This window comes from Lissotriton helveticus, chromosome 2_2, assembly GCF_964261635.1.
Source record: "Lissotriton helveticus chromosome 2_2, aLisHel1.1, whole genome shotgun sequence".
In the NCBI taxonomy this organism is placed as follows: Eukaryota; Metazoa; Chordata; class Amphibia; order Caudata; family Salamandridae; genus Lissotriton; species Lissotriton helveticus.
This window is the reverse complement of record NC_136060.1, coordinates 508,607,817-508,634,106: the sequence shown is the minus strand read 5'-3', so window position 1 is coordinate 508,634,106 and position 26,290 is coordinate 508,607,817. Positions and strand designations below refer to the sequence as shown.

The 26,290-nt window shown below is 47.7% G+C and overlaps 1 protein-coding gene across 1 annotated transcript in view; it reads left to right on the top strand.

Annotated features, from left to right (window-relative positions):
- Positions 1–883: 883 nt before the first annotated feature.
- INO80B (INO80 complex subunit B) overlaps positions 884–26,290 on the top strand; it is a 44,788-nt gene continuing 19,381 nt past the window's right edge. The window contains exon 1 of the mRNA XM_078679071.1: positions 884–1,295. Within this exon, the coding sequence (XP_078535197.1) occupies positions 956–1,295 (340 nt within the window). The 5' untranslated portion in view covers positions 884–955. The remainder of the gene's footprint in view (positions 1,296–26,290) is intronic.

Here is a 26,290-nt window from a genome sequence, read left to right as displayed (position 1 = left end):
TGAAATCTAAAACTCTTTGGGGATCAAATAAGTCATTCAAACATTTCGTGAGTCCTTTATGCATGTTATTCTGGAAACAGGAAACGCTAAAATGATATCCTCTACTTCATCTTCTACTAAATTTATTAATAAATCCTTTGCTTGTTCATCTGTACATTTTTACATGTAGCTTTAAAAAAAAATCAAATCTGTTTCGATTTTTACCATTTTTGGGCTATAGTTTGCTGCTCTGTTAGGTCAAATGGTAAGTGTCTCCTAAAAATTCCACTTCAAATATTGCTTTCTTCTCAAGCATAAATGTGCATGTCTGATTATGTTGAGCTCTCGCTTTCATTTAAAATGTATTCTCCTATATAATTTACTAATTTATCATTTGTAACAAGAAACTTCAGGGTAATAGATTCGTTGTTGTTTCTTTTGGCTGTTTATGTTCGTTTTAAATAATAATTCCACTTAATTTGGTATAAATGTGATATTTGCCTGACTTTAAAATTGCGTCTTTTGTGGATTTCTATGACTATGTGCCTGACTTCAAGATGGCCACCGAAATTGTGTTTATCCTCATAGCAGTCCTTATTACCCACTGTGCCAACCGGGAACTAATAATGACAGTGGACTAACACGGGGCCCTGGAGCCCGGATGTGAAGCGGCTGTCCCGCATAAAGTGCCTCGACGCACTGAACAGGGGCAGAAAGCGCTACAATGCTACAGCCTCAAAGAGCGTCACATCCTCTTCCGGCGCCTGGCTGTCACTGCAGCCGCGCAGTCCTTTTTCTATGTCGGCAGCGGAGTCCTGTCACCGGGGTAACGGCCACGCCGTAGTCCTTCGTCTATGTCGATGACCCTCCTCGCTTCCGGTCCGTCCTGTCTGGGTCTCGGCCCCCTCTGCCCCAGAACCCTGGTGATGACTTCACTGACACGAGTTGTTTACTCGCGTGCCGCGCCGCCTGCCCCATGAAAGCGTTAATACAGCGGGGGACAGCCACGCGCGGCGCACCAGGCGGAAGTGTGCGCGGGAACCTGTCCCCTCTCTCCGGGCTTCACTTCCGGTTCTATTGGAAGTCTGTTCCCAATGGTCTCACTTCCGGTCGTACGTCTGCCCACGTCAACGTGACTCCAGAGGGGGACAGGCACGCACGACGCACCAGGCGGAAGTGTACAGTGGAGAAGTCTGTCCCCCAGGCTTCACTTCCGGGTGTAAGTTCTGCTGCTGCAGCTCAGTGGCAGAGGCCAGGACAGACCATGATGAGCAAGGGCTGGAGCCGCCGGGCCGGGAGCGCGGAGCGGGCCTCGGGTGAGAGCCGCGGGGGCGGGGAGGTTCCCTCTGGAGCAGCCCCCGACTTACACAGCCCCCTGGCACCCCAGATAAACCCCTCTTCCTGTGCGACCTCCAGAACAGAGCTGGGGCGGGTGAGAGCCTGGGGTCACCGGGGAAGGGCCTGTGCTGTCCTACTCTGCACCTCCCTGCGCTACTGCACTCTTATGCCACTCTACTCAACTATGCACCACTATGCTCTACGCCACTGTACTCTGCACCAATGCACTCTATGTCACTGCACTCTATTATTCAACACATTAATCTACGCCACTGCGTTTTGCGCCAATTCATTTTGGCACTACCCTCTATTCTGCTCCACTCTACGTCTCTGCATAATTTCACTCTAAGCCACTCTACATCTCTATAATCTGCACCACTCGACACCACTCTTTGCCAGTGTACTCTACACCACTCTGTTCAACTCCTCTCTATGCACTCTCCCAAACTCCACTCTACGCCACTGCACTCTATTATTCAACGCCACTGAGTTCCGCATCGATTAATTCTATGACACTACCCTCTATTCTGCTCCATTCTACGGCTCTGCACAATTTCTCTCTAAGCCACTCTACATCTCTATAATCTGCACCACTCGACACCACTCTTTACCAGTGCACTCTACACCACTCTGTTCAACTCCTCTATGCACTCTCCCAAACTCCACTCTACGCCACTGCACTCTATGCCAATGAGCTCACTCTGTACCACTCCGCCCTATGCCACTTTACACCACTGAACTGAACAACACTCTAGTCTGCAACACTTTACCCCCCCCCTCCCCCACTGAGCTCTACTCTGCACTACTGCACACTACAACACTTCAATTGGAAGCACTCCACTCTACGCCTTTTCCACTCTAGGCGCCTATGCTCCACACCACTCTGCTCTATGCCACTGCACTCCAAGATACTCTTCTCCGCACCATTGCACTCTACACCACTGTTTTCTACGCCACTATACTCTGTAGCACTCTACGCCCGTCCACTCACTCCACTGCACTCTACTTTACGCCACAACACTCTGCTCTGCACCACTGTACTCCAGGCAAGTACCTTCTACGCCACTATACTCTACAACACACTATACCAATGCACTCTACAACACTCTACTCTGCAACACTGCACCACTCAATGTCACTGCACTCTGCGGCAGTATACTCTGCACCTTTCTACTTCAGTGCACTCTGATGCCACTCTACTCAACTTTGCATCACTCTACTCTATGCCACTGCATTCTACTATACAACACCCTAATCTACGCCACTGCATTTTACACCAATGAATTCTATGCCACTGTACTCTACGCCATTTTACTACGCAACATTCTATGCTAATTCTCTCTACAGCATCACACTGTACTCTACTCCACTCAACTCTACGCCAAGCAACTCCACTTTATGCCACTCCAAATACCAGACCCTCTGACACACTCCTCCATTCTTCGCCATTCACTCTACGACATTCCAACAGCACTCTTCTCTATGCTGCAAACTTTTAGGCTTGCTGAATAGTAGCCACACTGGTGTAAAACGTGGCTAAAAAACATTGGCAAAGCAAGTAGTTCTTGCATAGGCGAGACCTATTGGTTCTGCCAATGCTTGCTTGGGATTACAAGGCATCTGTTAAGTTCTCAGCCAGTATATCTGCTCTGTTCTCCCTTGATTCCGCAGCAAATATGGTTATTTGTTACAGACACTGAATTTATTTAAGTATCAACTCTGCTACAAGCATCAAGCCTGGCTGATTCTCAAAATGTGTCTTAGTGGAAGCACCGAATGTAACTGTATACCCACCACACAGATAATATCTAACTTATACTGTAATACATTCCTGTTACATAAAACCTCTAATTGACACTTCACAGGAGTCACAAATATACTTTATGCGAAGCAATATGCAGGGACATTTTATATTACCAATCACTGTGCTTGTGAACCAAAACAATGCAGCTGTCTCCCTCTTTCCAAAGATTTCTAGTATTGCACTGGAGAGAAACAACACAGACCAATTGGAGTTTGTGATGACTTTACTACAAGAAAATTGAGCCCTTACGTGTAAAAACCAAGTGTGACTGAATCTAAAGCTCTGCATATTGACTAGCACGGACACCTGATTAGGCTAATTCAATGTAACAACGACAGCACCTTTGATTGTCTTCTAGATCTTTCTGGACAGGAAAACACTACACCTTTTCAGCATAAGTCACTTGCAGTAGTGCACTACATTCTTATATAGCTGCTTCCCCGGCATGTGGTCCATCAGTTGTCTTCTGCACGGTCACAGGCATTGTTGTCAACTCGCTGTACTTTGCTTTGTGCAGTTGGTACATAATGTGAGAAGACCAGAGAGGGGACTACAGTGGATCATTAGGCCTGGCTTGTTTTTGACCAGCAGACTTCCTAAGTCAACTGTAATTCGGCTGAAGTGGATGATAGGCATGGAAATGAAGGTGGTGCAAAGAACTGCTGAATAGACTGCATCAACATGGGCAACAAGCCATTACTCCTCCAGCACACTAGGTCATAAGACCAATTTGGATGAAAAAATATGTAGTGTTGGCAGAAGGCCTTGGAAACAGACCGTACAAATAAGGCAGTTAATTCAGTTGTTTGGGATGCAGGTCACAAGTGATATCACGCACTTCAGTTCAACTCTACTACAAATTCCTGAATTCACAAAATAAATGTTTGAGGAATATTCCATGAGTAAACTACATTTGCGAATGCAGAAATTCTGTACGTTTCGAATTTCTGTACTGGGAAATTTAGCTGCAGGAGCAAAATAGGGGTAGTCTCAGTGGGGGACTAAAATTACTCTACACCTTCAAGTTGGTATCATTGTGGGTGTTAAACAACAATTTACATGTGCTAACCAATCTGGCAACGTGCACATTTACTCCCATCAAGCAGTGCATGAGTAAACATGTTTGCAGGCTGGTAATGTGCAGAACTACCCGTGTATTTAATGATTGTTCGAGATGATTGGTTTCTTCATGTGAACAAGTTCTTCACTATGAAAAGGCAAAAAATAACAAGTGCTGATGCATTTTACTTTGTCTTTGTGCTTAAAGGCCATTCCATTCAGCAGAAATTCTATAAACATGATATTATACTCCAGCAGCTATTCCGGGAAAATGTAAACATATAGTTACCCACAGAATTGTTTGAACATTTCTGGCAAACGTAGGACTGGAGGAAATATCCGACTTTCTCCTTCCATTTTGTGAATCCTTCACAAGTAATTTAAAAATGTTTTCATCATCACGCTTACAACATTTTTTTCGTTATTACAGTTACTTTTTTAAACATTTTATTAATTTTTATCATAGATTTCCAGCACTGAACTGCACTGAAGATGTTTTGAGATATCTTCCTAAATTTTACTTCTTGTTTGCATGTCGTCCTTGGAGGGCCTGGTATATTCAAATAGCCTTAGTAACATCTAACCCGATGTTCCAAAGTGGGAGTGTCTGGTTGTTGAGTCACTATTGAATCATATTTATTTATTTATTTATTTTCAATTCTCAATCTTTATTTCGGCCGATTTGACCATCAAAGATATACAATAAGAACACAATTGAAACATTATAAAATCATCAGAAGTAAACAACAAATGCATATTGTACAGAGTAAAATCGTTCCACCCTAAAAATTATTAAATGCAACTAGAGTGAAAGCGGATAAAAAACCATACATTTTAAAATTGTTTAAACTAAAAATTATATGGGAGCCTGCGACTTTAAAATACGGGTGCGAGTATGCCAGACATTTACAAGAAATTTAGCCAGTGCAAACACAATTGGACCCGAAAGATCAGTTTTTAGAATTCTGTACATGGGGAGGTACTCCCGGCAACCAAGGTTTCTAATGAGCGGTAGGAGCCAATATTTCCTCGCGGCCTTGTAAGTTGGGCAGAACAAGACCACATGTAGATCACTTTCCTCCTCACAAGCACATGCCGGGCATTGCTTGGTAGAGGGCGGTGTTGACCAGGAGCTAGTATAGGATCGCAGAGGTAATGTGCCATATCTCCATTGGAGAAATAGCTTCCTGGCCTGCACGGGGGACATAGCATCCAGTACCCTCTCCAGCCTATATGAATCCTTGCATTGCGTAAATGCAGATGTTAATGACCCCTCACCCTGAGAATCCAAGGCCATAGCTAATTTCTGCTCATGATAAGCAGTGGCCAGAGCTTTTCGTGGGATCTTAAGTGAAGCATTCGCTGGATCAAGCCACAAATCGGGGAGCCCCAGTTTCATACAAGACTTTTGAATATATTTTATCCACGGGATCTGCAAAGCTTTGGGGTGGGTTAAAAACTCCCTCAGCTGCGCCCTGTAAATAGAGAGTTCTTCACTACTCCATAGCCTCCGCCAGAAGGCTATGGGTCTGAGACCTAGTTCATCTGCTATTGGTCTCAGTCCCAAATCCATCCTCAAAGGGAGGAGCGGAGTACTAGACGGGAGTGCAACTATCTGTCTAATGAAGTTATTCTCAGTGACAGACAGACTGCGGGAGGATATGTGACCCCACAGTTCCGCCCCATACATAATGGCCCCCCTGGCCTGTGCCTTGTAGATCTGAATCAGTGGCCCCAACGGACGATATGTGGAGCTTTTCAACATCCGAGCAATGCCCCCTGTGGTCTGCACTAATTTAAGATTGGCCCTAGTCTGGTGTGTTCCCCATGACATGGTTTCATTCAACGTTACACCAAGGTATTCAAAGGTGGAGACTCTCTCTAAACGTGATGATCCCAGTAGGGGATTCGGGCGTGATCTTGGGGTTGGGTTCAGAACCATAAACTTAGTTTTTGCAGCGTTGATTTCCAACCCCCTATCAGTGCAGAAGGCCACAAAAGAGTCAAGGATCCTCTGTATCCCCATGGGGGTTTTGGACAGCAGCAGGGTGTCGTCAGCAAACATAATTGCAGGCACCCTGCTGCCGCCCAACCTTGGGGCATCAGTGTTTTCAGTGCCGTTAAGATGGGCGATTACCCCGTTGACAAAGAGGCAGAACAGGGTCGGTGCCAATACACAACCCTGCCTAACCCCCCTGTCAACGGAGAATCTGTCCGTCAGTTCCCCAAGTTTCCCGCACCTGACCCGGGCATAGTTGTTGTGGTGCAGTCTCTGTAAAATTATCAGAATATCCGGGGGAACCCCCATCTCGGCCAGAACACTCCAGAGTTTCCCTCTCAGCACTAGGTCGAAGGCGGCCCTCAGATCCACAAATATTGTGTATAAGCTGCCACCCTCGAATATCGCTACCCTCCAGTAGATGATGTTCAGGCGAAAAACCTGGTCCACTGTGGAGACTCCCTTCCTAAAGCCCGCCTGGTACGGGCTGAGGGCGCCCTTCTCTTCCACCCAGTCCTGGAGCCGGTTCAACAGTATCCTGCCAAACATCTTTTGTGGCACGTCAATTAAGCTGATGGGTCTGTAGTTGGCTGGGAGCAGGGGCGAGCCCTTCTTAAATATAGGAACCACCTCTGCCCCCAGCCAAGTACTCGGGATTTCCATGCCTTGCAGAACTCCATTGAACACAGCAGCAAGATAGGGGGCCCAAACAACGGGCTCCTGCTTAAACAGGTCGCCGGGGAGGCCATCCAGCCCCGGCGCCTTTCCCGATGCCAGTCCTGCTATTGCTACCTTGACCTCCCCCACTGATATCAAATCCCCGTCATACTCAGCCAGTCCGTTGCCTATATCATTCATGGTTTCTCCCAGCTCGGAACTGTAGAGAGACTTGAAGTGTGCCTGCCACACCCCTGCTGCAATGTTTGGCTCTATTGCCGAGTGGAGGCTCCCCGACCCCCCATTTACTACTCTCCAAAACGTTCGATGGTCTCTTACTGCGAGGGAACTAGTAAGCTCCGCCCATTGGTTCTCCTCCCATTCGATTTTAGCATGGGCGACAAATTTTTTGTATTCCCGTCTACTTTCTCGTATCTTCTCTCCTCCTTGTCTCTCCTTGATGCTTTTAAGAAGTTCTCCCTTTGCCTTCCTACAGGCTGTGTTGTACCATGACAGTTTGTGTTGCTGTCCCCTCCTCGAATTCTGAACCTTGCTAAAGAGCTCAGAGGCCGCTTCCTTTATGAGGTCCTTATGAGCCTGATATAGTTTATCATGGGAGTCTTTAATACCTACCCCATTCACTAGATCTCCCACTTTTTCAATAATAGGGATTAGTCCTGCGTAGAGCCTCGGGAGCTTCACTTGGCTCGTGGCTAGTTTTTCCCACCTGACTCTTCTCCTGTTGTTACCCAGTAGAAGTTCAGGTTTGTTCTCCTCTTTAGTTGTAATGGAGGCTTGTAGACCGGGGTGGATAAAATCGAGTTCAAGGGCTTTGTGGTCGCTATCTAGTCTCTCAGTGACCCTAAAGTCCAGAATAGAAGACCAATTCACTATCTGTACCAGGGCGTAGTCCAAGCGGGACTCTCTTCCCACTCTGTTATACGTAGTTTTACTTGGTACATCTGACTTAATACGCCCATTGCATGCTCTAATTCCATGCTTTAGGGTGAGGGCAGTGATCTGCAGTGCTACAGGTGTCCAAGCCTTCGGGGGAGGTGCTACTACAGAGGGCACTGACCACATGGACTCTTCTCCCGTTGGGAATCCCTCTAAGAGACCAGCCAGCGGCTCAAAATGAGAATTTAGGTCCCCTCCCAACACATAAGGTATGTCTCTTGGCATTTCAGATAAATAAACTGAGAGCTCATCTATAGTGGAAGATTCTCTCGAAACTCCCACTGGCCTGGAGTAGATATTTATCAGGACAAGTTTCGCTAGGTTCGGCCATACCAATTGAACCACTAAGATGTCATCTGATGGCACCGGTAAACGTGAAGCCTGGCAACCTAGGTGGGATGCCACCCAGGTGGTAAGTCCACCTGACGGGCGGCCCTTACCCTCCCACCTGGCCGGGATGGAAAATGACAGGTAGCCCTGGTGCCTATGTTCTTCCCTAGCCCAGGTCTCCTGAAACATGCAAACATCCCCAGACTCAATATATGTTACCCAGTCTTGAATGTCCAGCTTGTTAGCTAGGCCGGCCACATTCCACCAGATTAGTCTCAGGTGCGCCGGACCAACAGCGGGGCAGGTTGCAGGGGTAGGAGTGAAAGGGGAACCAATGTCAGATACTACTCCAATTACTGCATCAGGACCATTGTCAATGATAAGTCCAGTTGGATCAGAAGGTTCACTGGAAACATTGTCCGAGATCATACGATTAAGGTCAGGGTTTGAGGACAGTCAATCAACCCCTTCCAGTCCACTCAGGCAATTAAAACGATTATAGTCCAAAAAAGGTGTTTCCGGAAGTCGGTAGACTGGGCGTGGAGGATATCCCCTGTATCTGGGTCTCCGTTCGACCCTTGTCCAATTACCTTGTGGCAAATCATGGTGCATGCTAAAGGGGGGAAAGAAGAAAGAGACTGGGAGAGACTGTATGGTGGAATCCAGAGATCTATTTGACCCAGCGCAAATGTGTGATACTGTCCCAGGGTCTCGGAAGGTCACCAAAATGCAGTCCCCTATTATTGTTTTTCTTGTCTTCCCCAACCATGGAACCCTTCTCACCATAATAATCTCGTTGTTGAAATGGGCTGGCAGAGGTCTATTCCAATTCAACCATTTAATGATTTTCCTCTTAAGTGATTGGAAATTCTCGCTTTCGCCCATTTCGAGAGGGGGAGCACCCGCCAAAACCACCGTAAGGCTATTGGCCTCCGGCGGCAAGTCGGGCCTCCGTGGTCTGGGAGCGGGCTTGCCAGGGAATAAGGGAGCAATACTAGCATTGGGTGAGACCCCAGGGTTTATACCAGGATTTATACTATGGGAAACAGGGCCTACTGTCTGTAAAGGTACGATGTTAGAGTTATTAGATGGGTTTACAACTGGGTTGGCCATGAGTGGCTGCAAACGAGGGGCGGCATCGGCACCCAAAGGGGGTCCCGCATTGGAGGGAAAATTTTGAATGTTGGGGAAGGTACCTGATGGTGGATTGGACTCGATAGTTCTACTCTGTTTGCTAGCCGAGGTTTTCAGGCTGGTTAGGGTTGCCTCTAAGATGGTAAGCCTGATTTCTACTTTCTTTAAACTCTCGCTAATGGGCAATAGGAGTGATCGAAGTAGAAATTCGATGTTCCCCAGGGAAGTAACAGGGGGTAATATATATATATATATATATATATATATATATTTCCTTTTGCAGAGTTTTATATAGCGCGAACTAGAACCGAACCGAATCAGTTATCAGAGCGCTTTACATAGCACCAGTTACGTTACATGAGGACACACTTTCATTTTAGGCACGGGGAGATGAAGTAATTTGCCCAGAATCACAGGGGGTTTTTGGCGTCGTTACCGAGACTCGAACCAAGTTTCCGAGGTCGAGCGCCTTAGCCGTTAGGCCAACCCCTCTCTCTGGATTGCCCCCAAGGTCGCTGGTGGAAACAGCGATAGTAGTAGTAGTACCCTTAGGGGGAGTAACTTTATGAACATTGGCTATGGACCTGTCAGACGTAGGTACAGACTTGTGTATTTTCCCAAAATCCGAGTGGGGGATCTTGGTCTTCCCGTGCCCACCCCTCAACTTCCTTCTACGCTTGTTTGGAGGTGGGCCATGCACCTCTGCCACAACAATTTGCCTTGGCTTATTTTTCCTGTTTTTAGCTGCAGGGGGCGTTTGGGTGACTAAATCGACAGCCGTAGTGCTGGCAATTGAGGGTAGGATGCCGTCCACGGTCTGGTCAGGTGATGAGCCAGGGTTAGAAATGCTATCCCGTAATAATAGGGGAACGCCTTCTTGGGATGGCAAATCCTGGCTACCAATTAGGGGACCTTCCTCTTGGGAGATAGAATAGGGAATTATGTCACTAGGGGGCTTATTTTTCATGTGTTCAATAGAGCGGCGGCGCTCTGCCCTACGCTTCTCCAAGGAGCTAGCTTTTCCCCCATCACCCTTCGCCGATTTAAAATAGCCGTCCAGAGTCCCTGTGTTACCTCCCCCCACCTTCACAGGAGTTCCACCTGGGGCTGGTGAGGGCATGACCAGGACCTATATCACAATCCGACTAGGGTCAAAAATAAAACACAAATACTACAGATGAAAGAGAGTGGGCCCAGCCCAGCCTCCTTAGGCCCCTGACGGCCACAGACGGTCCCGCCCTTGTCCCGGGCTTAGCCCGGCGCCTGCCCGCGCGCGTCCCGCGTGACGCTTTGCCCTCAGTATTTTTATATCCAATGAAACTAGAAGTCACCTGGGATGAAAGGGCGGGGTCAGGAGGGAAGAGTCTCAGGTGCGTCGGCCAGCCAAGCCGCTGGCGGTCCTGGGACTCGCAGTCCCTCGTCTCCCCACGCCGATATGAGGCACAGATAGCTTCCCAGGAATGAAGGGGGAACTCCTCACAGTCCACCAGTTGCAGGAAACACAAAGTCCTTTCACTCGCCTCGAGCGGCTTTAAACTCCCCGGTGGGGGCGGGGTCGGGAGGGAAGAGTCTCAGGTGCGTCGGCCAGCCAAGCCGCTGGCGGTCCTGGGACTCGCAGTCCCTCGTCTCCCCACGCCGATATGAGGCACAGATAGCTTCCCAGGAATGAAGGGGGAACTCCTCACAGTCCACCAGTTGCAGGAAACACAAAGTCCTTTCACTCTCCTCGAGCGGCACCCGCTTTCACATTTGTAGAGCGCTCTGTTACCCAGAGGTGTCCTGGCGCTAACGTGATTATATCAGTGTATGTGGGTGTCTGAGAGCTTAATGAGTAAAGAGCCAGGTTTTAAGCGCTCTTCTGAAAGCCATTAGGTCCGAAGATTGTCTGAGATTGAGTGGCAGTCTGTTCCACGCCTCTGCCGCGCCGAGGGAAAAACTCCTGCCTCCCCAGCGTGCTTTCTTAACTCTGGGGACTGTTACCAGCGCCAGCTCCCCAAATCTCAGGATTCTTGCTGGTTTATGCCAGTGGAAGAGCAGTTTCATGCACCTAGGGCCCATATCATGCAGGGCCTTGAAGACCATGCAGAGTGCTTTGAAAACTATTCTTTTGCGGACTGGCAGCCAGTGGAGTTTCACCAAGTCCTGAGCTACCGAGGCGAATTTAGGGGTATCGGTGATCAGGCGGGCGGCTGCGTTCTGCAGGATCTGGAGTTTAAGTAAACCCTGCTGGGCGTTCAACATCAGGCTGTTACAATAGTCCAAGCATGAGAGGACTAGACCAGTAACGACAGTTTTCCTATGCTCCCTCTCCAGATAAGCAAGAACTTTCCTGATTGTTTTGAGGATGTAATGCATAGAGGAGGACAGTGCATTGATCTGAGGCTTAAAGGACAAAGAGTCGTCCACCAGTATACCAAGATTTTAAACTTTTGCCACTGGGAAGGGGAGGGGTCCCATTTCATCCGGCCACCATCTGGGGGACCAAAAATTGTCCCTGGAACCAAAGAGCAACACTTCTGTCTTTGTGGAGTTAAGTTTGATACAGTTTTGAGCCATCCAGCTGCCCACCTCTCGCATGCACCCTCTAAACCTGTCTGCTGTGCTATCAGTATCGCCCGGTAGCAGTGACACCACTATCTGTGTGTCATCTGCGTATGCTGTGAGATTAAAACCAAACGATCGAATCACCGGGGCTAGGGTAGCTACATAAACATTAAAAAGGGTAGGACTGAGTGAGGACCCCTGGGGAACTCCACAGGGGAGCACAAAAGGATGCGATTCAAAGTCTCCCAGGGCCACTGACTGAGTTCTGTTGGAGAGGAAGGCCTGTAGGATCTTCAATGCCTTTCCTTGAATTCCACTGGCCCTCAACCGGTCCACCAACAGCTTGTGATGGACCGTGTCGAAGGCCGCGGAAAGGTCCAACAGGATCAGGGCGGCTCTGCCTCCTGCGTCCATCACTCTTCTGATGTCTTCCACGGATTTGATCAGGGCGGATTCCGTGCTGTGTTCCGCACGAAAACCATGTTGAGAAGGATCAAGATGTTCTCCTGTCTTCAAAAAGGCACTTAGCTGCGCATTTAAGTTGCCTTCCATAATTTTGGCAGGGAGGGGTAATCGTGCAATCGGCCGGTAGTTGTTCATCTCGGCAATGTCCAGGTTGTTTTTTTTTTAGGAGGGGCAGGATGGAGGCTCGTTTCCACTTTGCGGGATATTCCCCTTTATCCAACATCTGGTTGAGAAGGGGAGTAAGTCCGGTTGCAATGATGGCGGGAGCTAATTTGGCTATTGCAGTTGGGCATGGGTTGTGTGGAGAGCCTGATTTTGTCTTCAGTAGACGGCTCACTACTTCCTTTTCACTGATGGGCAGGAAATGTAGGAGTTTTTCCTGATTACTGTCTGATTCCGGACCAGCGCTAGCAGGAGAAGTCCTAACTAGACTGTCTAGGGAAAAAAAGATATTTTCCACTTTTTCCCAGAAAAGGGTGTCGAGATTCTGACAGAGTGGAAGACTGGGGGGTATTTCAATAGTTTTAGGGGCTGCCAGGGATGAAACTGTTTGGAATAATTCCTTTGGGGTGTTGCTGGCTTCTTTAATCCGTTTCGTGAGGAAGGCCCTTTTTGCCTGTAAAATTCTTTCTTTGTAGGCTCTTTGCTCTGTATTAAGATTTTTTTTATCTGTCTCACTGTAGTTAGTCCGCCAAATTCTCTCAAGTTTTTACACCGTGTTTTATGGTCCCCGATTTGTTCAGAAAACCAAGGGGCGGCAGGATTTGCCCGTGTGGAATCATAGAATTGTGTACCATTCAGCTTTGGAAGTTTTAAGACGTCCATAATATTTGAGGACTACTGTTTTTGGTTGAGGTGGAAATAGTGAGACTTGAAGTCCACTTTCCTGTCATTGGAGCTGTAGTCAAACGTTTTGTCTTGATTAAGGAAGTATTTTACTTATCTTCTCACCTAACTCCCCACCCTGGCTTAGCTCCTGTAATACAAATGAAGAAAAATCATTTTCCTTTTATCTATTGACTGACTAGGTCAATAGATCTACAGCAAGGAAAACTCTGCACCCCTTCTTTAGGTATAGAAAAATCACTTTTCTTTGCCATTTCTCACTTCCTTTGCTGAATCTGGAAGCACTTTGAAGTAACGTGGCTAAGAATGTGCTTCATACACAACTTAAAACCTCATTTAGGGGGGAGGAGCCAAGATGGCGGCGGTGACGGACGTGTAGTCGCCCGGCTCCCCGAGCCTGTTTCACTAAAACTTTATCCTGATTACTATCCTGAGGCACAGTGGCCGCGAAAAGACGAGGGAGGTGCGCTGTCGCTGGTGGCGTTTCTCCGGTGCTCTTCCCGGCCCGATTACTGATAGTAATTGCGGATTTCCTCGACGACCGGTGCCGAGCCCTGGACCTGTGCCCCGGGTCGATGTGCCCAGCTGGGGACGGCCGGAGCTTCTCGGATCCCACAGACGGGTGGTGAGCCTGTGTCCCCTGCTACGATTTATGGCTTGTTCGGTACCCGTACCGATCCCTCCTGTGGCGGAGCTGCTTGACCGGCAATGGTTTTCATCGCTTCCTCCCTTCATAGCGGTGTTGTGGTGAGCTGCGCTGTTTTGTGTGGGGAGAGGAGGAAATGGCCGCTGCGACTCGCCTTTGTTCCACGCCGGGTCGGGTCTCCATGACGGGACCTACATGCTTTGTCGCACGCTATTAAAGGGAGTTCTGGACTTCGTCTGTGCCTGCACCCCAGCTGCCTATCCTGGGACCCACTCATGTGTGTAGTTGCCCCTGTTTTGGTGCACAATATGGCGGTCGTCCCCTCAGTAGCGCGACTGGGCTCCGTCTCTGCCCCTGGAGATGTCGCCCTCCATGGCTCTCAGTGGCGGTTGGCACACCCCGCTGAACTCCGCGCTGTCGATTCATTAGCTCGGCCGCCTTGCATCACTCATGCCTCCATCCTTGCAGAGCTGGCCGATTTGAGGGCAGAATGGCGTGATTGCTCCTGTGCGCTCGGCGCGAAGTTGGATGCGGTCGCTCTGGGATCGGGGAGTGCCCCACCAGCTGGGCCCCCTTATGATATCGACCGAATTTCTCCTGGACTTGCAATGGAGACATTGTTGCGGCGTACTTCTCAGCGGGTGCAACGCTCTGAGACTGGATTCTTTGCAGGACTGCCGCCACCGTATTTCGTGGAAGCTACATTGTTTCCTATCCTGTCTCGGTTTTCACTGTCAGCTGACGGACCCTTATCCTCGTTTGCGGCTCGGCTGGAGACGCCACTATGTTCCTACGCTGATCAGGATGGCGATGCTGAGGGTTTATGTCGCTGTTTTATGCTGGATTGGGTGGACTTTGGTGCGGCGATATTCTGGATCTGTGCCACGCTTGGTGACTGGGTTTGTACTATTTGTGCAGGGGGCCCTTCTCCTTGTAAAGGGCGGCCATTTTACCCCTTTGTTCTCTTTGGGGCGATGTGCTATCCGGGGTCGTATTTGGGTGGACGCTTGAAATCTGGCCAGGGTTAGGGGTGATCCTGTTCGCTTTATTGTTCTTGATGGGCGGGTGGGGGCCCGGGATGGGACGCTTCCTCGACGCGTGCTACAATGATTCTGATGTCTCTCCCTGCTTTCTTTCTATATGGTCGCTCTAATTCTGTTGTTATGGGTGGTGGAGAGACTTACTGGCCGGGGAGTCTGGGTGCTTTAGAATTTGGCCCTCCTCTGTTATTAGGGTATTCTTTTTCTGTTTCTTTCTTTCTTTTTCTATATTTCGGGTTCCTTAGTGGGCGACAGACACGCTGCCGGGGGGGGTAGGCCATAGCCTCCGCTTTGTTGTAGGGTGGGTTTTCATTTCACACAGTTCATTTCTATGGGCCTTATCTATTTTCTGCGCTTTTCTTTATCTATTTCTGTTCTGGGTCCGGGGGACGGGTCAGTGGAAGAGGGTGGCGTGCTACGTGGCGTGTACTTGCTAGTCGAAGCTCTTGTTATTTGATCTTGATCCGCCATGTTGTCTTTGATGCTCGCTTATGTGGTTGCTTCCACACTATGCTGTTGTTTCCTCCTGTTGTGACGTAATGTTTCGGACTCAGTGCTCCTTGATCTCTCTCCTTACTGTTTATGTTCTTTTTAAAAATTTTAAAACTAACCTTCAATGCTCCTGTTTCCTGGTGGCACGTACTTGTTTGCAGAGTTATTTCATGATTGTTGCTATAAATCCTGGTGCTGCTGGAAATTTGTCCTATTTGCTCTTGTGCTTACTGTATCGTGCCCGGCCTGGAGGTTGTGGGCCCGTATTTGTTACTTTTTATGCACAATAAAGGTTTTAAAAAAAAAAAAAAAACCTCATTTAAACAAACCACAAGTTATTTACATGTTTTGAGAAGCTTTACGGTGCACAGGATTCAGGGAAATTCAAATTCCAGTATTCTTTATATGTTACTCTTATATACATTAATAGTTAGATTCCAGTCCGAAGAGCTCTGTTTTCAGAAGGTTTGCATGTATGGGTAGTTTATTTCTAACCTTAAAGATTAATTAAACTTGTAATTCCGTCCGTGTACTCCCGGTACTTGCCTCCATGTTATAGTCATTGTAGCCTCTTTTGATAAAGGTTGGTTGTAATCATTGGCGATCTGCGGCTAGGGTGTGTCGATCCCTTGCTCACTCTTCCGCTGGAACCAAGCTAAACCAGACTGAAGAGGACCATTGAGGTGAACTCCGGTCTTGGCTTCCTTGTCTTCTGGATTAGAGAGGACCCGGCTTGGCCGTTAGTTCGGGCTGGACAGTTCTGTTGGGGCAGGACCACATCTGATTTGCATACAAGTCTAGTCTGAGGTGGAATGGTGGACAAAAAGAGCAATGAGTTTGTATAGTACTCCGAGTGATTGCCAGTAGCCGGACTTAATACAAGCATCCCTCCCATCCCCTTTTGTGCGTTTGCTTTCTCTATTATACTCTGTTGTGTAGGTGTTGGAAACCACCAGAGGTGGATTAGATTTTCTTTATTGTACTTTAATGTTCAGATTGATTTATTCAAGCATTACACAGTCTTAATTTCCCCCTAAAGTAAATTTGGGGTGGGAGTGGAGGTGAAATCTCCCTTCAGGATGAACGGAATCCTGCAGCATGTTGATACTTCGGCATATACAGGGGGTGGAGACATCTCCAGAACTACACATTATGAGCGATTTTATGGCAAATATACGGAGATTTCTTTATGATATTTTTACCTTCTGATCAAGGTCAAGGGGAGAGGAGCTGGCCTAACGGCTAGGGCTGTCGACCTCGAATCTGGGGAACCGGGTTCGAGTCTCGCCAATGACGCTGAATATCCTGTGATTCTGGGCAAATCGCGTATTCTCCCCGTGCCTAAACAAAAATGAATGTGTCCTTGTGTAAGGTAACTGGTGCTCATGTAAAGCGCTTTGATATCTTCGGGTCATGTCGCGTTATATAAAACTCTGAAAGAAAAAAAGGTGCCTTAATAATTTTTATCACTGAACTGCTGTGTTAATGAAAAATAACACTTGGTGAACTTTCATGAAGAGGGTGAATAGCACCTGAGATTTTGAGCGACCGGAAACTTGGCCACAACGGGCAGTAGGCAGTGGAGGGTGCTCAAGAAAACTAGGAATTTGGGAGCTGGGGAGGCTGGTGAGAACTCAGTAACATTGAGGGCTGTTGGATGTTGGCGTATGGACCTCCGAGTAAACTGGGACAGTGTTCATCGTGTCCCAGCAATTGAGGACATGGTGAGAACAGTAATAATTCCAGGAAGTGTGGACATGGGGCGGTCTCACTAATAAGACATGGAGAGGTCTCATTTATAACGCCAAGGACTGTGAACATGGAGAGTTCTCAGTTATACCTCCAGGGACTGTGGACATAGGGCGGTCTAAGTTGTAACTCCAGGTACTGTGGACATGGAGCGGTCTCAGTTATTCCTCCAGGGGCTGTGGACATAGGGCGGTCTAAGTTGTAACTCCAGGTACTGTGGACATGGAACGGTCTCAGTTATAACTCTGCACCATTCTATATTGTAAGCATTTCAACTTGCAAATAGGTAAAAACTTTTGCAAAAGTTTTGGACATTAAATGAATGAATTTGTCATTTACTTTCATCTTTTTCTGTGAAATTTGCCTGTGGATTCTGACCCCTGCTAAGTTGGTACCTGCAGGTATCAACTGCAGGTTCCTGAAACTCCTTTAAGTCTCTGACTGCCATTCTGGAGTGGTATTGCTGTGACAATGTACCTCAAAATAATGCTTCCAGATCACTTGGATGCCATTAATTTCTCTCTGTACCGCAGAGGCCTTGTCTGTTTCACCAAAGTGATTCAGCTTCAGCTTCTTAGGATCCACATTAACAGACCAGATGCCTCCTTCATTCCGTGGAAAATCTTATAGAAAAGTACAAACAAATATCTAATGTATAGTTATGTTTTCACACTTTTCATTAAGTTTTGATTCGCCAATAACGTTTGCCCCCATCAACGCGTTTGCATGAAACTCAGAAGTGTACTAACTCAGTTTAAGGATGAGTTGTTTGGAGAAGGCTGGGGGTGTGGCATGCATGCATTGTTGGAAAAAAATATCACACAAGATGCGGTGAAAGGCAGCGAGGCGACAGATGTGGTAGTGTTGGAATGTGACACTTACAGTTTTTCTAAAGGAACGGCTGAAGATGCGGCTCGTGGTGCATTGCAGAACACACAGCAGTATTTGTACCATATTTACTTTTCATGGAAGGCAACAATTGAACGCACTGAATTCAGCTGCAGAGTTGTACCAGAGGTGCCGCTTTTTCTGTCCACCTTTTTTGTAGTTCTGACGTATCTCCATAAATTATTTTCCCTGAAACACAAGAAGAAACACAAGAGAAACAAATTTAAACATCAATACTAATTGGATGCACCACCAAAAACAAGTCTCACCCCTTCCACGTTGGAGGATGGCAGAGTTTTATCCAATGGTAGCAACGGATTCCAACATAAGCCTGAGGAACACAGTATCTGCAAAATGACTGATGTAAGTCCTCTTAATCTACCTCGGATATCTGAACCTGTAATAGTTCAGCCAACTCAAAATTCGGATACTGTACGGAACGAACCAACCACTCCAAGCAATGTAAGCCTCCGTCCCCGAGAGCTGGCGGTACCCAGGCTCTTGAGCCCTCAAATTAAATTCATATCCACCACAGCCAGCTCCATCACTGACCTTTCTATGCCCGCTCTAACAACCCTCACCTCCGGTGAGAATCCTATTGGAATCCAGCCTTACCCTGATCATAGCAATTTAAGTCCGCAAGCCCCGAACAACCAGCCAATCCCCCTGCAATCTTATCCAAATGATCTCTCTTCCAGCATTCTCTTTACTCCAGAGTATCAATCAAAGGGCCCATTTGACATTCTGAATAGAGGGAACTTACTGCGGCTACTTAGCAGCATACCAGCTCTTAAGGATTTGTCTTCAGCGGACCTCTTGTCCATTGAATTCATAGAAACAGGCAGGCTGGATGGGAATGAGACGACAATAGCTACATGGACTTCCATTGACATAGTCAACAAAATCTTCAAGGAGCAAGGTCTCCTTAAAGCATGGGGGATCAACACAGCTGCCCACTACAACACAGGATACCCGTTACCCCTGCTTGAGCGGCCCCGGCAGCGACCAGACAAAATCTCAACGACTAGGTCCGTGCTGAGGGGTGCACTGGGTCGCTCTACCACTACAGCACTGCAGGCGATACCCACCGAAAATACCTCAAGGCCTACCAACAGGTATCGCACAATTGAACATCGGCTCATCAGGATATGCAATTCACAAGGAAATTCTCAATGACAAGGTCGTCGAACAGAGAGATCCGCGCATGGAGGCACCGCACATGGACCTATGCTCCTGGAACATCAACGGGCTTTATAATAAAGTAGCGGATACTGATTTCCTACAATATGTCAAATCGTTTGACATCATCCTCCTCCAGGAAACATGGCTGGAAGAGCCAATTCATCTGGAGGGTTATACCTGCCATCATTCCCCCGCCACAAGGAAAAGCAAGTTTGGTCGTCTGTCAGGAGGCCTAGCAACCTATCTCAAAATATCAACGATTGGTTACGCTCGGGCACTCAGCACAACCTCCTTGGCTACAAACAGAGTGGAGGTACTACTTAACTTCGGGGGTAAGAAGAAAGAGGTACAGCTGACCAACACCTACATCAACCCTAAAAACAAGGGAAAGGAGGGGAAAATTCTAACAGACCACTTATACAACGTAATGAACACCCGAACATCCCCAAATTTAATTCTGTCTGGAGACTTTAATCAGTGCATCTTGGGGACTTCAGCAAACAATGATATTCAGGCACAGTCTTATTATTGGGATATCCCGAACCAATCATTTAGCGGTCATTGCAAGGCTTCAAAGGCTGCAAAGGCACTATTGGAAGACCTTGAACACATGGGCCTGAGGGTCTTAAACGGAAGATTCGCAAAGGATTCACCATCCGTGCCCTCATTCATCTCAGGCACTACTACCTCTTTTATTGATTTTACGCTAGTCTCCCTCACGCTATTTCATCACGTTTTGGGCTACAGCTTAGGTGACAAGGGTGAAAGCGACCATCGCCCTCAAGAAGTCAGTTTAGGAGCCCTTCCAGACGGTATCCTTTTAAACACAACTGGGCCGCAGGACAGTTACACCATCAACCTTAAGCGTATTAAAACATCAGTAGCAAATACTGCGGAGGTGCTTTTAGCTGCAAAAACTCAACTGAGCAATTCAAACTATCCTTCCGGCAACACAGTGGCAGGCTGGGACCATTTTACGAAGGAGTTTGCAAACAACTACTCAACAACTGTACGGCACTTTCCACCACCAGCACATGGTGTTATAAGAAAGATCTCCGGCACCCAGAAACTGGCAATGAAATCCTACAAAAAAGCGATTAATAAATCTTTAAGATCACTGAAGAAAAGCCCGGGGGATGGAATGCTGCTAGCACAGATTCGCAAGCACCGAGCGGATCTCAAAAAACTGAATGGGGTAATCAAAAGAGCTAACAACGCTGACTTCTGGGCCAAACTTCATCATGCATCCAAGGGCAACAACAGCGCCCAGTTCTGGTCGATCATAAACAAACTGCTAAACCCAAAAATCAGTGGTATAACATCACACATATCGAAATCATCTTGGGAATTATTTCTTGATGTAACATTTTAATCACCAGGACAGCAAAACAAGGGAGCTTCATAATCTTCTGGATGGCCGACAACCGCAAATTTGCTCACCAAGAGATTATGTCAATCTAGTACCCTCTGCGGCCCAAATCAGGAAATTAATCTCCAAAGGTAGAAAAGACGGGGCAGCTGGACCAAATGGTATTCCCCCGGCCCTCTTCAAACTTGAACCTGATTATTGGGCCGACATATTGATCCCCCTCTATTCATCCGTCACCAACTCTGGGTGCCTTCCCGTCTCATGGAGGGGCTCGATCATCTCTCCGATTTATAAGGCGGGGGATAGACTCCTTCCAAAAAACTACCGACTGATTGCACTCCTCGACGTTGAGGCCAAATACTTTGCAGGACTCCTATTGATCCAACTACGAGAATGGGCCGCAAACCAAAGCTTAATACCATCTAGCCAAACGGGGTTCTGCAAAGACATGGGGACAACAACCAACTTGATCGCCATCTCGATGCTCATTGACCAGGCTAGAGCGACCAAGCAGGCTCTCCACCTCTGCTTTGTGGACTTTAAGGCGGCCTTTGATAACGTCAACCGAGAAATCCTCTGGCGAAAACTGGCCTCCTGGGGGATTCCCCCGCCTCTATTAAGCCTCCTGATTGAGTTGCACACAAACACGGGGGTCCAGGTAAAGTTTGGGAACGGCTCGCACCTCTCTAGGCGTATTCCTACCACAAAGGGCCTAAAGCAGAGGTGCGTGTTAGCTCCTACTCTTTTCAATCTCTTTACAGCTGACCTGCCACCCGCCTTAGATGCCTGCAATTCTCATGCTCCGCGGTTAGGAGGGAAAGGGCTGTCCAGCATCTCCTATGCAGACGACGTGGGCCTGGTCAGTCACACGAAAGTTGGTCTTCAAAACCTTATTAACACGCATTATGGTTATGCTGTTAAAAACCTACTAGAAGTGAACATTAGTAAAACAAAAGTTCTTTCTATAACTAGGAGCAAAAAGTCGTACACTTGGATGCTCGGCTCAGAAGCAATTTCAAACTGCTCTGAATACAAATATCTTGGGATCCAAGTCGATAACGGTGGCCGCTACCAAAACCTACTAGAGGCCATCAAGAGGAAAGGCATGCTAATAGCCGTGACACTGAAACAGCTAAAGACAAACCTGACCGGCGAGACTCTACTTCCACTATCACGAGTAGCTAAAATCAAAATAGAGTCATCAATCACGTATGGCAGTGAGGCCCTAAGAGGAATTGATGCAAAACTTCTGGACACAACCATCTCAAAGGCCTACAGACTTCTCTTTAATCTGCCATTCTATACTTCGTTGGCCCAGATTCGGTTGGAATTTGGGCTGACGTGCCAAACACTTGCACGAAGAGGCTCATACATCAAGTGCTGGCACAAATTAAAGAATTCTTCAGAAAACACCTTGAACCGACAGCTCTGGCAAGACATGATCACCTCATCGCGGATGCCGGCGAAAAAATACCTAGAGGAGTCCCTGTCCATTACAGGATTGAAAGACCTATGGGAGACTCCTCTATCACATGCGCAATTCAAGCGCATAGTTAACAAGAGTTTAAAGAGACACTCGCATGTGGAGGACAAAGCTTTGCGCTCCCATAGGCGCCATGCCTGGATGACCTTGTGCACATACAAAACACCGGGGCTCCAAGCATATTTTGGTCTGGGGTATGGCTGGAAAACAAAAAAGCCCTTTTTTAAACACAGGCTAGGGATTCTACCCGCCATTCCTTACCTACCACCATGGTTGAGGCAGAACTACGGGACCGAATGCCGGCTCTGCGGAACAGGAATCGAAGACTTGGAACATTTACTGTGCACTTGCCCGAGGCTGAACGATGAAAGAGTATTACTGTTGAAAACAGCTTTCAACGAACTAGGAGTCCGCTCACGCAGGCAAGCTGTCATCGCCTGTTTTGATCCCTGTTTTCCCCCACTAAACGGGAAGCTATTGAAATTTCTGAAACTAGCAGAACGTAAACAAATAACCCAGGCATCTGGCTAAGTGGAAACCCGGGACAGGACCAAGTGCCTCGAACAATTTTCCCCGCAGGGTTTTACTGTTTTTTTATCTTTACTATTCGATCAATTACGAATTTCTCTTTTTAAGGCCTTTTAAATTTCTTATGAGACTGTTTTTTAATGCAATTTTTGTAACGGTTTTTATTAACCTAAACAATAAAGAATTTTTTAATTGGATACACCACACAAGAAGCATCAAGCAGGCCGGGGTCTTCTTTTCCAATATTTAATGCTGCAAGCCCCAGATGAGAGAGGTTTTGCAGTAAAGTGAAATTGACCTGTACATTGCTTTGGGGGTCCCTCGGTTAGTTGTAGTCCAGAAATGATACTCTCCCCCAGACATCTCAAGCGTAGATCAATAAGAAACTAATCTTACCAGAGTGCGTGTCTGCGCAAAATGTCTTGTCCCACCACTTCATAAATGAACCTACCCAGTGTGTTTTGGGGCACGCAGTCCATTTGTTCCTTTCAGCTGCCCCGGAGCTCGCCTTTGGCCCGACTGCCCGCCATTCAAGGGAGTCAGAGAGAGCTGCATATCAGAAAGTGAAATGCAAACGTGGCTGTACCTCAACAACCTGCAGCCGTATTAAATGATAGTGGAGGGCAAGCCATTTTATCTGTGTCCTCATCTGCTAACCATCGGGCTCTATTATTAGCAGACTGTAGTCTGACACAGACTTACAGCGCTTGTGAGGACGCTATTACACCGGCAATCCTCGCCGCTTAAGATCTAGTGACTTTTCCAGCATGAAGAAGTATCCGTTGCTTGTCTTGTGCTTGTTGGGAATGACAGGCTCCCTGTATGGTGGTGGAAGTGGGAGGGGAGGGGCGTGTTGAAGCAAGGAAAGGCATGCAGAGCAGCAGTAACATGCGTACAATGTAAAGCTAGACGCGTGGACGCCATAGTTAAATGTAAAAAAAAAACATTCACTCCGGAATAAATTTAATCAGAAGTTATCTCCCCAGCTGCAGCTATACTCGCTTCTCGAATGAAACTACTAGCGAATGCAGCGTCACCATGTTGCACATATGCAAGTGGGCGCCGTGGTAACATATAAAGTGTGGCGCCCGTGCATGTAAAACTTATGCACATGGTGGCTTAGGAGAAACTCAATGAAGAAAAGAGTACACCTACTGTGTAACAACCAAGTAAAGGGGCCAGTAGCCATGGGAGTTTACAAATGACGACATGGCCGTACAAAGGAGGGACTAACAAGTCTATTTATGAATCAGAAGCCAGCATATACGAAGGACAAGACACAAGCCAATGAAAAATATGGGCGGAGGAATCTGCGGGGCTTCTCTTCCGTACTGAACTACAACAGATCATCGCCAGGGCAGCACTTGCGCGCTGGCCCACGCTCGACCTAAAAAGCAATTTTCATTGACAAGGAAACCATCTTTCCCAAAGTTTGATCGGATTTCAATATTTAAATGTTATGGTACATATACATTTATTACTCTGTGCCACTATTATTTCACCTCAAAGCATGAAGAGGGATGCCAAAGAGAAGTTAGAGAGGAACATTGGGAAAGGAAAGAGAGGTCAAAAGGTGTGGGGGTGGGTAAACCATATTTCATAGCGAGTAGATGGCCTTAGTCATCTGACAACTCTTTGGGAGAGGCCTAGAGTGGTTAGGTGGGGGGAGGGGGGGAGAGGGGTGTTACCAGACTGTGCAGCCATGGGTACAGTGTTACAGCCTTGGGTCACCATTGGGGGAGTTGTGGTCCTGCTTCACTTCTGTTGATCCTGCTGAACTAACATTCCCTGAAAACAGTGACATGCAGAAGAAAAGCCCAAACTGGAGCATCACATCATCCAGCAACACAGTGTCATCCGCCAAGGCCATCGTATGGGATAGAGATTCTACCACTCTGTCAGCTGAAGACAAGTTGTAAATTCCAGAGAGTGCAGGTAGAGGTCGCATTGCCCTTCCAATGCAGTGGTTCTCGCTACCAGCACCCAGGATGGAACGTTACAGCAGCAAACATGAGTCCTGGACAGATTTAGGGGAAAACCTACACCAGTGAAGTAGCGGAATGGGAAGAGCCCAGTGAGATGCCTCAAGCTGAGCAAAGAGGGTGACTTGCAGTCGGGACCCCGTAAGGTGCATGGAGAACCAAACAAAGGTAAAGAGTTTTGGAGAGGAGAGTAAGGCTCAACCGCGTTGAACACCACAAGGATGCAAATTCATGGCTATGCTGGAGGCTGAGAACCAAGGGCCCACCCTGCCTGGATAAAGAATCAAACTCTCCTGGATGCAAAGGCATCACAGCAGCGATGAACCCAAGGCCGATCCTGGAGAGCCAGACCACCCATGGTGAAGCATGTCATTGACAAATGAAAAGGGCAAAAGAAGGTTAACACCAGTGTGTAATGTAATGTAATGTAATGTAAAACATTTTTATAAAGCGCAGCTAACACCCAACGGTTTCTTGGCGCTGAAGCAAAAGGAGGCAGACAATCCGGGGGGCTAGAAGCGTTAGTTGTAAGCATTACAAAACAGATGAGTTTTAAGAAGGGACCTAAAGTGGATGTAGGAGGAGGCTTGTCTCAGGCCTCACGGGAGAGCGTTCCAGTATAACAAGCAAGGAATGAGAACCTTAGTCCACCCAGTTTTTTACGTTTGAAGGTCGGGGTCCGGAGTAAGGCCAGGTGGGAAGAACGAAGATTGTGGGAGGGGACGTATGGGTGTAGTAGAGATGAAATGAAAGAAGGGCCTGTGCCTGCAAGAGATTTAAAAATGATGCACCCCAATTTGAACTTACAGCGTTCAGATACCGGGAGCCAATGGAGGGATTTTAACAGAGGGCGGACATTTTGGTGTCTAGGCTGATGGTAGATAAGCCGTGCTGCCTGGTTTTGTACGAGTTGTAACCTCTTCAGTTGATAGGCCGGTATGCCAACGTAGAGCGAGTTGGCATAGTCTATCCTGGAGATGACTAGGGCCAGTAAAATCAGGGTTAGAGGTGGTCAGGAAGCGTGCGATCTTTCGGATTTTCCTTAACTGGAAAAAACTAGAGGAGACTACCGCGTTGATCTGGGGCTTCATAGTGAGGTCGTTGCTGACGATGATCCCAAGGCTTTTTACTGAGTTGACAGGGTCGGGTGGAGACCCAGCCTCGTGGGCCAGAAGGTGGATTTCCAGGGGTTGGAAGCCCCCCCGACAAGCAGTAACTCTGTCTTGTCGGGGTTGAGTTTCAGATGGTTCACCCCCATCCAGTCACTGATGCGACAGAGGGTGGTTTGGAAGTTGTCGATGGAGTGGTCCGAGGAGCTAATATCAAAAACCAACTGAATGTCGTCCGCGTAGTTGAACGCGGTGACCCCGCTGCCGCGTAAGGACCGAATGAGGGGAGTGAGGTATAAATTAAAAAGAAGAGGAGATAAGGAGGAGCCCTGCGGGACGCCGCAGGTTAGTTTGACCTCGTCAGCAGAAAACTGAGAGAGCCGAACCGCCTGGCGGCGATTTCTCAAGAAGGAGCGAACCCAGTCAAGGGCGATGCCCCGGATGCCAGCCTCCTCGACACGGTCGACCAGGATGTTATGGTCGACCGTGTCAAAGGCGGCCGACAAATCCAGGAGCACCAAGGCCTGGCTGGTGTTGGAATCAGCCCCTCTCCGCAACTCCTCCATAACTGAGAGTATAACAGATTCCGTAGAGTGGTTGGGTCGAAATCCAGCTTGTTGGGGATCAAGGAAGTGAGAGTCTTCAATAAAGGTGCTCAAGATGTTGGTGACATGAGACTCAATGACTTTGCTGAGGTAGGGGAGAAGGGA